The sequence below is a fragment of the Echiichthys vipera genome (genome assembly GCF_963691815.1).
Source record: "Echiichthys vipera genome assembly, chromosome: 11".
Classification (NCBI taxonomy): Eukaryota; Metazoa; Chordata; class Actinopteri; order Perciformes; family Trachinidae; genus Echiichthys; species Echiichthys vipera.
In genome coordinates this window covers 29,092,068-29,105,451 of record NC_139836.1, presented here as the reverse complement: position 1 = coordinate 29,105,451, position 13,384 = coordinate 29,092,068, and the positions used below count along the sequence as shown (strand labels likewise).

The 13,384-nt window shown below is 40.4% G+C and overlaps 1 protein-coding gene across 1 annotated transcript in view; it reads left to right on the top strand.

Moving 5' to 3' along the window:
* slc18a2 (solute carrier family 18 member 2) overlaps positions 1-6,193 on the top strand; it is a gene marked incomplete at both ends in the record, with an annotated part of 46,514 nt that extends 40,321 nt beyond the window's left edge. Inside the window, one exon of the mRNA XM_083923318.1 lies at positions 6,086-6,193. Within this exon, the coding sequence (XP_083779444.1) occupies positions 6,086-6,193 (108 nt within the window). The remainder of the gene's footprint in view (positions 1-6,085) is intronic.
* Between the last annotated feature and the right edge of the window lie 7,191 nt (positions 6,194-13,384).

Sequence of the window (13,384 nt, the reverse complement as noted above, 5' to 3'; positions counted from 1 at the left end):
TTCTTGTTCCTCGTGGCAGTGGTCGAGGAGGAGGCGTTGCAGCTATTTATGACTCAGGCCTATTAATAAACCCTAAACCTAGACTAAATTATAACTCATTTGAAATTCTTGTTCTTTATCTTTCACATTCAACCTGGAAAACTGTGAAGCCAATTATATTTGTTATAGTGTACCATGCTCCTCCGTCGTACTCTGAATTTCTATCTGAATTCTCAGAGTTTCTCTCAAATTTAGTCCTTAAATCTGATAAAGTAATCATTGTAGGAGATTTTAATGTTCCTGTGGACGTCAATAATGACAGTCGTAGTACTGTGAATCTAATAGAGAGATACTCTATTAGATTCCTTTGCTAACTTTATTCTCTTCCAAATTAATCACCTTGTTGACAGTGTTGCAGGCTGTAAATTACACTCAACTTTGTTGCTGCTGTAAGAAGATAATGAAACAAACAAAAAATCATTGTGAAAACTGGAAAGTCAGCTGCAGGGTCATCCGCCAGGAACCACCAATCACCAACGTTTCGCTCCTTTAATCCTGGAACGTCTACTGGTGGCGGAGCAGTGACAGGGACGTCTCCCTGCGGTGTTCCCCCCTGCAGTTGTTGTTGGGGTTAGTTGTTCGTTCCCCAGCACTTGTCCTTCCTTCTTAATCAGAGCCAAAAGCTTCCTTTCTCAGTCTCCTCTTTCAGCTCTTTGGTTGCCTTCTTCAGGATCCCGCCTGTCACTCCTGTGTCCCTCAGAAAGTGTGTGGTTGACTGCCCCACATAGACTCGGCATCCAACTTCCACTGGATAGATGGTGGTCTTCCAGCAAGCCGTCCGGCCCTCAGCAGCCAACTTTGAGTAATTGGCCTATTTTCATTCGTAGGCGGCCTCGATCCATTCCTCCACTTGTACCATGAGCTCAATGAGGAGCAGGGATTTTGCCTTACAGGACCATGCCACAATGTCCGGGCGGAGTGATGTAGCAGTGATCTTGACCGGGTAGCTTAGCTGCCTGTCGAGGTCGACTCTCATGTTCCACTCCTGGTTAGGGGAGAACGGCCTAGGTGTTTCTTTTGGCCTGGTTTCTCTTCTCCCCCCACCTTCCGTGACTTAACCAATGAAGCTGTGGATCTCTGCAGGTGGTACCCCTCTGCTGCCCTGCTGACGGCCCTCCAACACCTCTGCTAACTTCCTCAGGACCTGGTCATGGCACCACCTGTAGCGTCCCTTGGAGTGTGTGATTTTACAGCCTGACAGGATGTACTGGAGGTTTGCATTAGAGGTGTTGCAGAGTGTGCAGCATTCCTCGTTCCCAAACCACTGGTGAAGGTTCCGAGGACAGGGAAGTGTGTCATATGTTTCACAAATAAGGAAGCTGAGCCTTACCTGTGGGATCTTCCAAAGGTCTGTCCAACTGATGTTTCGGTTGATGGCTCCTTCCCAGGTTGTCCAGCTTCCTTGACGGTCTTGATCTTTTAGCGCTCTTCCTCCAACCTTGTCACCTCCACCACCACCATCGCCTTCCTCTCTTTGCGGTTGGCCTCCCCACCCTAGGCCTGCCCTTCCTGCCTTGACTCTGCCGACAATCTCTTGATATTACAGTTGACTGATGACTCGGTCAACCTCAGTTTGGGCATTCCACTTCCAGCCTGTCGGAACCTTGGTGTTTGCATTCCTTACTGCCTGAACGGTGGACTCTCTTAACTCGAGAACAAGCCTGGTCTTTTCCTGCTTGTAGCCCAAACTGATGGATTGGAGTGGAAGTTGGAGGGTGTTCCTTCCGAACAGGCCTGTTTAAGAGAGATATTGTGGCAGCCCCAATCACTTTAAGATGAATGAGTTGGCCTTTCCATCCAACTTACTTGTGGTGGTTGAGGGGATTTTACAAATTTTTAGTGGCCACACCAGAGTATACACTGGTAGCACCAGACTTTGTACTTACCTGGGAGTTGGCTTTGGTCAATCTTTGGCAGGCCTTCTGAAAGCTGTTTCAACACGGTTCTCCCCATCTGTTTGTCCGAACATTCTGCCGTGTACTGCCTCCCAAGGCTTTTTAAGGGTTGCTCAGAAAGGAGTGGACTTTTCTCTACCCCTACGGTGAAGGTGGTGCTGTCAGTTTTGACTCCTCTTTTGAGAGACAGGCTCCGTGGTTTTTGAGGTCTTGATCCTCATTCGAGCCCACGGCATTAGCTCGTCCATCCTTTTCAGCAGCCTTGAAGGAGGCTTGTGATGTCGTCAATGTACATCGTCAGTGGGGGTAGTCTCTCCCCAGCTGGGAGCCCGATCCCTCTAATCATTTGTCTTGCACCAATGAGGATCACCTCAAATGCTGCCACAAACAAGATGGGAGAGATGGCACAGCCCATAGCGATGTCTACCTTCAACTGTTGCCATTCGGTGGTGAAATCTTGGAGAGCAAAGCAAATCTGCAGGTCGATAAATTAGGATGCAACCATGGTCTTGATGCAGGAGGGCATGTGAAAGAACTCTATGGCATAGTTGATCAACTGGTGTGGGACTTAGACTTCTCTTTATTGATCCCTTTGGGATGAACTCCTGCAAGGAAATTGAATTTCCAGCAGCTTACAAAATCACGAGGGAGATATAAAAAAATACAGTATAAGATAACCAATAAACTCTAAGCTAAATAAATATAGAAAGTATAAAAAAAACCATAAACAGTATGCAATAAACTCTTAGTCAAATTAATGTGAGCTAGATGTAAGAATACAGGTAAGATAAAATTCACGTAAAATTATATCAAGATAACTAATAAACTCTAATACATACAGAAAGTATATATATGAAGAGCTCTTTTCCAAAACGAGATAAAAGCCAAATTTTAAAAAAATGAGTTCTTCATGCCACTTTGCTGTATACAGAAACTATTCTCTGCTTCATCCATGTTTCATGCCAAATTGCTTTATTTCCTTGTTTAAAATGGTCCGCAAGATGCAGTTCCTTTCCAAACCGGGACCAGCACCAAACCTATTTTTAGCCTAAATGCGATAGGTCCTCTCGACCAATCAGAATTCAGTGAGCGTTTTATGCGATCCAACATGGCGGCGCTCTGAAGCGGGAGAGTTTTTTGTTTCGTCCTTCCGTTCAACATGTTCAGACTGAGCCATAAACCATTTTGACAAGATACATTGAATATTAACCAAATGTGTGGGTCTAGGTAAAAAAATGGAATTTTCCTGAAAACTATTAAAATGGATTTATAGCGTTTTGGAAAAGAGCTCCTCATATATATATATATATATATAAGGGGTGGAACGTTTTTTTTTTTTTAAATCCTTCTCATTCGGTACGCTTGTCACGGTTCGGTACACGTGTTTACCGTTCGGTTTATGAGGTGCAACGTAGCGTAAGCCTTCATGACCGCTGTCCTCTCTCGTATCCATCTCAGCGCTACCGTCTCAGCGCTACGGTATCAGCGCTACGGTATCAGCGCATCAAATCCCGGCGTGCTGGGAGACTTGTAGACGCGCGGCCACGGCACACGCTCTCGCTACGCATGCTCCCGCTACGCACGCTCCCGCTACGCACGCTCCCGCTACGCACGCTCCCGCTACGCACGCTCCCGCTACGCACGCTCCCGCTATGCTCTTCTTCATGGGTTTCTAAATCCTCTTGGCAACAGCTCACTAAGCTCTGCTCTTTTATTGTTCTCAATCGTTTCTGTCTGGTTAAATACGTGGTTAATCACCACATCAATGTCTCTTTCTACTCTGAAAAAAAGAAAGCTTGTCTCAGAAAACCACCAGTTCACCAGAGAATGGACAGAGAAGTTTTAGTTTCTGTCACTGTGAAGCCTGAGTTTACTCTGCAGCCATATCTGTGTAAAGAGTTTAAATTGAGAAGGCATTTTCATAAAAAAATCATGCTACTCTGCATTTAGTTTACGTTCATTTGTGTCAATCCAGTTTCTGATGAATAAACTGTTTCATATGAAGTATGTAGTAGTAGTTGTACTTGTAAGCCTGGAAAGTAACTAGTAACTGAAGTAATCAAATAAATGTAGTGGAGTAAAAAGTAGAATATTTCCACTGATTTGTAGAGGAGTAGAAGAATAAAGGAGCATGTCAATAAAATACTCAAGTAAAGAACAAGAGCCTCCAAGAGAAATTAGTTCAGTGATTGCTGTTTGTGCGCATTTTAGTGAAAGAAAACCTTTTTTCTCTGTTTATTTTTAAGATTTGATAATGTGAAATTGTTTATATTCTTACATAGAAGGCAAACAATTGTTTACCTTTTTGCCAAATAAATATATAAACGCGTAAATGCAGCAATGTGTCTCCTACTGTTTCAAAATCTAATTTCCCTTTCATTTAAGATGTTACAGTAATCCCTAAACAAGCTGCCTCATTATTTCAGTTTTTGCATGATTGCATGACATGTCCTTAAGAATATCTGATTAATAAAATAATCTAATTATTAGGCTATAGATCTGATAGATGGTATTTTTAGAATATAAAAGAAATAGAAAAAAACCCCGAACCGAACCGAAAATCGTGACCCCAAAAGCGTGATATGAACCGAACAGTGGATTTTGTGAACCGTTCCACCCCTAATATATATATATATATATATATATATATATATATATATATATATATATATATATATATATACATATATATATATATATATATATATATATATATATATATATATGTATATATGTATGTATATGTATATATATGTATATATGTATATATATATACACACATATATATATATATATGTGTGTATATATATATATAAAGCAATAAACAGTTAACAAAAACTCTTAGTCAAATATATACTGTGTTAAATGTAGAGGAAATGTATAAGATAAAATATGTATGACTGTATATGACAGAAATGAGCAGTAAGATTAAATTATTGCACTTAAGTGTTGGATAAAGTTATTGCACAAAGAAAAGAAGATAAGTGTCCATGTATGTAGGAGTAGATTATTACCACAGTGAGTGGCTCCCTCTCCTCTCCTTCCCTTCTGTCCTCTTTATTTCCTCCTCCCCCCGAGTGAGGAGTTGTAGAGGATGATGGCCTGAGGGACAAAGGAGTTCTTGAGCCTGTTGGTCCTACACTTGGGCAGGAGCAGCCTTCCACTGAACAGGATTCTTTGGTTGCTGATGACGGTGTGCAGGGGGTGGCTGCCATTGTCCATAATGTCCAGCAGTTTGTCCAGTGTCCTGCTCTCTGCCACCGCCTCCAGTGAGTCCAGTTTCATGCCGACTACAGAGCCGGCCCGCCTGATCACTTTATCCAGTCTGGAGGTGTCCTTCTTGGATATGCTGCCCCCCAGCCTCAACCTAACTAATGTTAATAGTTTCTGTTTGAATTCATATCTTTAGTCATGTGTTTACATAGACAAACATATCCTACAACATAGACTGTATAAAAAATGGACGTAGCGTCTCCGTCGAGATCCGTTCTCTCAACTTGATCCAATCGTCCTCGCCTACGGGAGTCTCCATCTTGTCAAACTTTGAGTCCCCCTTATTTCCTCTTACCAAAAAAGGGCATGTATGTGACGTTGAGGGGAGGGACATATGTCCATCTGGCTGATGTATACCTCCGAGGAGAAGTGAGGGCCAGCGGCTAGCTGTCACTCAATAGGCCACATCCCTTATTATTCATAGACTCTAACTTTTAATAAAATAAAAACTGGCCTGGTATAAAAAAATTCACCCCCCTAAGTGTTGTCATGGAGATATGACCTAAACATACCGACTAGAATGTTTTTTGTACCAGGCCTTGAATAGGTTTAATTGTGCTGTGAAAACGGCCTGTTTAACATGGGGGTCAATGAGAAACTGCTCTATTATTAAACCTGCCCGTAGTGGACACTCAGAGAACTGACGTTTTTGGAGCTTCCTGATTGGATCAACCAAAAAGTTGCTGTGGTGGGGGTTTGGTTTTAAACTGACCGAGGAGTATGGGTGAAATGTTGATATTCAACCTATCTGTGGTTTGCAGGAATGCCAAGGTTTTATTCTAGTGTCTGAGTTGAGAAGGGATATAGCATAATGTGGATAACTGAACTTAAAAAATGTGTTATTTTACTCACTTACTATCCTACAATTGTCTTCTCAGGCTATTTTGATGGACACCAACTGTTCAATGAAAGCGAGGTCCTACTCCACACAGGGGACATACTACCAGGGTGAGAACATGGATCCAGAATACGACGACTATGATTAACAGCACACCAGCCATGCAGGTTAACCCTTCAGAGGATCTATTTTCTTGTACAAAAAAAGGAACACAGGAGAAAAAAAACAGCAATGAAACAAAACAGCCAAGATATTTCCATGTGAATGTCCTGCGTTCAGTCTTTACTGTTCTGTGTCTTCTTAGCAGTTATACTGGAGCAAACCAAAGTTGTTCTTGGTCTGTGGTTGTAAGTGCATTGTGTGAGAGATATTTTTTTAGCCAACAGCCTTATTCAGTAGAGATGGGTCAAAAAGCAACACGTACGCTTTTCTGGTTTATTTTGGATATAAATCTGTCTTCATTTGTATGTCAGCTATGAAATGTCTGTGTCCATGATACTGTCTACGGTATTATTACCAGACCCTGTGCAAGTTGGTATTATATTGGGTAACTGTGTGGTATGTCAAGCAACTGTTGTTTGTTTAAAGTCCAGGAGGATTTGTTGGCCTGGTCCATGGCCCTTGTTTGCATTGATGCAGTTACAAAAGTAAAAGTCAACAAATTTGAGCTGCTTTAAAAAAGGATGAGGAATGTATTCTGAAACACAATATAGATACATGATATCCTCCAAAGAACAGAACCTTGCATTATGGCAACTTTAGAGAAAAAAAATCATTTTAAACTGCTGTTCGTACTGTTTTTATTTAATAAATCACTAATACTGCAAATCCTCAAATAGTGGCCTTTATTTACCCCAGTACAGACAGCACCAAGCCTAGAAGAGCCTTCATCAAAATTTCCTTTGTTGCCCAGTTAATGCTAAGTTAAACTTAATTCACCTTCTTTTGGCTAATCATTTCCACAGCACTATTTCCATCAGTATATAGTCAGGTCACACTAGATTGACTCGTTGATTCTAGTCACTTCCATGTTGACGTTTTCTGGACTGATGTTAAGTTACGCACTCCGTGCAGAGTTTTCACATTAAAAGTCTTGAAGTATTCCCTTTATTCTTGGGCTTTTAAAGTGCAATTCCTGCGTAAAATCATCCCAGAGTCTTTTTCAGCAAATACACTCATCAAATAAGCCATCGAGACAGTTTTTTTAAGTGTATAAACTATGAACAGAGAAATTCTGAAGAGTTGCTAACAGCCGGACATAACGGGGCAGCATTATGAAGGCATTAAAACATCTTTTTTAACCACTAATAGTCCTCAAAATAACACCAAACCTCTGCAGCAGCGTGAGAAGAGTCCCTACAGAGAAAACAAAGCACCAACAACGTAGTTAGTGAACCCAGAGTTTATTAAAAGAGTGTTTTAAAAACTTACCAACTGGCCCCTGTACCAGCTCCTCTCATAGTAAAGTCCATTCAAGTGGATTACTAAAGTCAATGCAATAGCAAGGAGCCCGTTGGTGCTTTGTTTTCTGTGTAAGGAATCTTCTCGTGCCGCTACAGAGGTTTGCTGTTATTTTGAGCAGTATTAGTGGTTAAAAAAGAAAATGCCTTCACCATACTGCCCCAAGCTAATCGGTGTTAGTCACGTCCGACTGTTTGCAACTGTTAGCGACTCATCTGAATTTCTCCATTAATAGTTGTTACACGAAAAAAATGATCTCGATGGCTTATTTGATTTATGGAGAGGCCAAAAAAAGACCCTGGGATAATTTTAGGCCGGATAGCTTAAATAAGGAAAGACTAAGACAGCACTCTAGATTGATTTTTTAATATTGCCACACACTTGAAGAAAATGTCCTTATCGTACATTTTTCTTAAAGGAATAGTTTGAGCAATCCAAAAACATACATTCTTAAAATGTATTGTTTACACCACAATTGTGTTCTTGGTAGATTTGAGATTGTTTTCATTTCAAAATGTCAGGATTTGTTTACAGACAATAATGACCATTTGTACAATAATGATTTAATCATACTGAATGTTACGCTGTTTGTATTATTAGATGACACTGACCTGAGGTTTACTAAAATATCAATATTCACTAACTAGATGGTTTTATCACAGCAGATGCCATTGTCGCCTTTTGTTCTCAGAGATTCTACTTCCAAGGCCAAAGGTGTTGATCAGTTCCTTCAGTCAGATATTATATTAGTAAATGACAACACTGACTCTTCACCAGTCACTTCCTCTGTTAAAACCACTGATAAGTAGACACAGAGGCAAATTTGAAGAATATGTGTTAACAATGCCTTAACTTGTTATACGATAATTAATGAAACTCTCCTGAATAACTGGACAACGGAGTGCTTTCTCGAATCGCAAAAGGACAGTAAAAAGGTACTTAGTGCTAATGGTTTTCTGTTCTGAAGTATCTTTTACACAATTTATTTTAATGTTTATCATTCTTACTGTAGAAGCAGTAGTAGTTGTAGTAATAGTAGTGATGCAAATAGCAACTTGACCTTATTTGACTCAGTCTAAGTGAAACCAGAATTTTAAGCCAAATGATTCATAATCCTAGCCTCGTGAGCCCATCCTGATCGCTGAGCTCCATTGTATTTTACTCTCAGATCAGTCTGGTAACGTGCAGTGGAGAAAATTTGGAGCCGTTTGCCAAGAGACCGAACCAATCAATGTTGGTTTCGAGGGGGATTTAAGTGTGAGAAGAGACTGTTCAGTGTAAACAACATGGCAGCTCCACGTATGAGATGAGCAGCTGTGGAGCAAGCTGCTCACTAACTCTTTTTTTCTCTGGATCCTTCTGTTGAATATGGACCGGGCTCCTGAAATTGGGCCTTTGATCCGTAAAAGCCCATTACACAAACGGCAAATATCCCAAAAGATCTCCAAACGAGAGTTCCCAGATGGATCTGCTGAGAAAATGAGAATCATGCGAATCCATCCATCTGGGGGAGTCAGGTTAAAATAATCCAGCTTGGGACATAAAACCTACTTGAACACTTTGTCCTGTGCTTTACTCCGTATATCTAGATAATAGATTGCTTGGTCCAATACCTTTGCAGCTAAAAAGGAGATAGTCGTTGAACATCCAGGATAAAAGAGGCACTAGTGGTTTAAATCACATATTAGGCACACTGCATCCCTAGTAAATCTCTATGGGAGCTCTTTATTGAATGCTAACAGTCTTCACAGTAAGCCCCAGGAACACATTTCACTTTTTCAGAAAGACTGATGAAAAAAAAGAGATGGCAGTGAGTTACATGACGACAGGACTTTGGCTCATAATTTCTTCTTCTTTTTGTTTTTTACAGATTGTTATTATTCTGTATTAACCATTCAACTAACTGGGTTCTCCACTAGCAACAATTTATTGTATGTAACTGCATAAAATGTGTTTGTCACTCCCCTATCGATTTGGGTGGAGAACAGAAATGCTGTTTACATTTCTTTAAATTCTTAAATATGTTGTAAACTTTTGGCCACATTTTTAAATCTCTATTTGTTATTTGCTAGTTAAATAATGAACAGATTTAAGTTGTTTATTTTTGCTCTGCCCCCTGACATTTAACTGAACCAATGAGAAGATTTCTCCCTGATTAACTTTGATGGAATGATATTTCTGCCTCTGGTGCAGAAATTTCTCAGAAATATATTACCATCCGATAAATCATCATAGTATATGTTAATGAAGTCTACTGTAATGTATATTGTGTCAATAATATATACTGTAATGATCAGAATGTTGTGTCATATGTATGGTTTTTGATTTGTTTATAACCTTGCTGTCAGCTGTGAACAACTGGACTGGACAGTATTGGGTGATCAGGATTGTACAAAACCAACTGGAGCGGTTCATCCATAAATCTGAAGGTCACCAGCCTGGCTGGTCTGAGTTGGGACTAATGGTGCGTTCCATTTACCTTAGAAGTGGGTAAGTCGGAGCTGGGAATGACTTCACACCTGAGTTTCAGAGTTTCAGTTACAAATTCGGTAGGAGTTTCAGTTACAAGTCGCCAACGGCCAAAAACGGAAGAGGAAACAAGATTACTACAACTACAAAAGGTCATTCACTACATCATAGGCTATCATTTATAACCCTTCTCCGAATAAAGAGCTCACTGAAAAGACAAATAAAAAAAACACCGGCTGAAACTACCAGGCTACAGTTAGCCGTATTACAGCAGCTTCTTTAATGTTTACAACCGGGGCGGCCATCTTTAAATGTCAACTCAGGGGTTGTGTGGATTGTCCGACTTTCTGAGTCAGAAATCCGACCACAGGAGTCACTCCAGTTGAGAGTTCAGAAATCCAGACTTCTGAGTATAACTGGAACGCACCATGACACACCAAACTCTACTCAACAGTCTTCATTCTGCTGGGTCTGATGTGGATATCTAGTTTTCTTGTAGCTTTATTAATCCAACATCCTTTGCAAACATTCACAAATATGTGTGCACATTAGTATGTGAACCTCCTCTTTTTTTCCTTTTCTTACTAGCAGGAACCCCATATTCTACCTGGTATACATTATATATATTGGAAAAGCGTTTTTCTCTGGTGTTACTCTTAATGCTGTTTCCCATTATTGGCGTGACAACTTGGAGTGGAAAGAGGAGTACCATGTATAGGTACCAATGGAAATATCAAACTGCTATAGAACCAGCACGCTTTTCAGTTTGGTAACAGAAATACTGATGTTGATTGCCTGTGCTGGGTGGGGTCCTAGCCATGATGGGGAAATGTGGGAGCAGACACACTGTAATCAGCCTGTCCATCTCAACACTAGTCTTCAATTACATTGCAGATGCTCACACAATACCTTCCCTCCTTTCCCTCTTCACTAAGAACCGAAACAACTGTGGTTCACACAGCAACATAGGAGCCTTACCCTGTTTCAGACTGCTTTTTTGGGAAAGGGACACCTCCTCTGATGCAAGGTACTCAAATATATTTAGAATAGAAAAGTTAGACATTTTCCACAGTTTCTCAAAGTGAAATCCAAGCGTGAAATCATCCAATGGTCTTTTTCGACACGTTCACACATCCAATAAGCCAACAAGACAGTTTTTTTTTTGGTGTAACAACTATTAATGGAGAAATCGCTAACAGTCGGACGTGGCTAACACTGATTAGCTCGGGGCAGTACGGTGAAGGCATTCGAACGTCTTTTTTAACCACTAATACTGCTCAAAATAACACCAAATCTCTGCAGCAGCATGAGAAGAGTCCTTACACAGAAAACAAAGCACCAACAACGTAGTTAGTGAACCCAGAGTTTATTAAATGAGTGTTTTAAAGACTTACCTACTGGCCCCTGTACCAGCTCCTCTCATAGTAAAGTCCATTCAAGTGGACTACCAAAGTCAATCCCAAAGGAAGGAGCCCATTGGTGCTTTGTTTTCTGTGTAGGGACTCTTCTCATGCTGCTGCAGAGGTTTGCTGTTTTTTTCAGCAGTATAAGTGGTTAAAAAAGATGTTTGAATGCCTTCACCGTACTGCCCCAAGCTAATCACTGTTAGCCGCATTCAGCTGTTAGCGTCTGTCTTGGATTTCTTCATTAATAGTTGTTACACAAAAAAAATTGTCTCGATGGCGTATTTGTAGAGTGTATTTGCCGAAAAAGAGCCGGAATTTCAATTTAAGCTGCAGGAGTGCAGGGTTGTGCAGTTCACCCCCCTGCACATAGCTACATCCTGTATGAGGCCACGCTGAAGTTATCAGAGAAATGGACTGCAGGGAAGAGAACTAGGACATCATCTCAAATCAAAGTGTAATTTTTAAGTGTTTATGTCACTATAAAATGAGATGTTATTGACATAATCAAAAATACTGATACCATGGTAAACAAAAGATTAGTAATGTAAGTGTTGATGTTGTCACTTCACAGACTTTCTAGTCATTCTTACCATGCATTAAAGGATATAGGATATATTTATCATACTGTCAACACCAGGTAACGCACTGTACCATGTTGATACCGACAAAATAAACAACTATGTAAACAAAGAAAACTCCAGATTAATTTACCAGCTTTTTCTAGAGCATTCTACCACATCTCACATACTTTCTTAGCAGATGGCGTTTTTCCCCTTTATTTATTCAGGGTATGTTTTCTGGAAGTCGCCCAGTAGAGGTTGGGGTTAAGCACCGCAGTGATGATAATGAGGGAGGGGCTTATTAACTCTCCCCAACAAAACTTATCCTGCAGATCCGGGGATTGACCATTGCCACTGTCATTTGTAAGCAAATTGCTGATGATGAAGCCCTTAAAGGCTCCGTTCACACTGCAGGTCTTGAAGCACAACTCCAATAATTGCTCAAATCGGACCTCTTTTGTCCGTTCACATTACGTCTTTAAATGTGGCCTGTCTACGGATTGCTGTGTGAACAGCTCACGCTCCTGAAGTGACCTGCATGAGCAGTTGATCATTGATGACATCACGCCACAACGGTGTTTATGGAAGCGAACATGGCAACGGCAACAGGTATTGTAGGACTTTATGGCTAAATACTAAAAACAGTGTGTGAGCCACTTTCCGCCTGCTTCACTGCTGTCCTCCATGTTTGTTTTGATTCTGTTCCTGTGGCACAGTTTTTATTTTTAATCAACTTTATTCGTCATTCATTTACAAAACTGTGCAGCGTGGGTCAGAATGACCTGGCTGTTCAGATTGTTGTCGCATTCAAAAAATCCGATATGTATCCGATTCAGTAGCATAATTTAAAAGTTTCCTAATTCTGATTGGAAAATATCAGATTCAATGTGACTTGTGCTGTTCACACTATCAAAAGCAAATCAGATATGGGTCACATATGAGCAGAAAAATCAGATTCAGCTCACTTGGAACTGCAGTGTGAATGGAGCCATAGTGTAGTTGAAAGCTCTGGAAAAACCTAGTAAGACAATGTTGTTGCTGTTTTGCATGATATTGTTGTCTGCACAATGAAAACTGTGCTCCAATTATACAATACGACAAAGAAAAAAAAAATCTACATCAAACTTTTAAATGCAGACAAATTTTTTTGTTTTGGAGCAAGATCCGTTAAGTGTACATGGAAGTTACGGGGCTCAATCCAGATTAGCTGAGTAACTGGTCCTTCTACATCCCAAGTGTGATCACATTCTGTGCATAATTTAAAAAAAGGATTTAGAGATGCAGAACAGCCATCAGCTCATTTTAAGTATTGAATCGCCCTTCCTGTGTGTTGAACATTTGAATGTAAATAAACCTTTAAGTTAGATTCAGTGGTTGTCTAGTGTTAGTCCCTGTGTTGTAAGATCTGTCATTCAAATGTGATGGCACAGAAGGTTCTAGTCT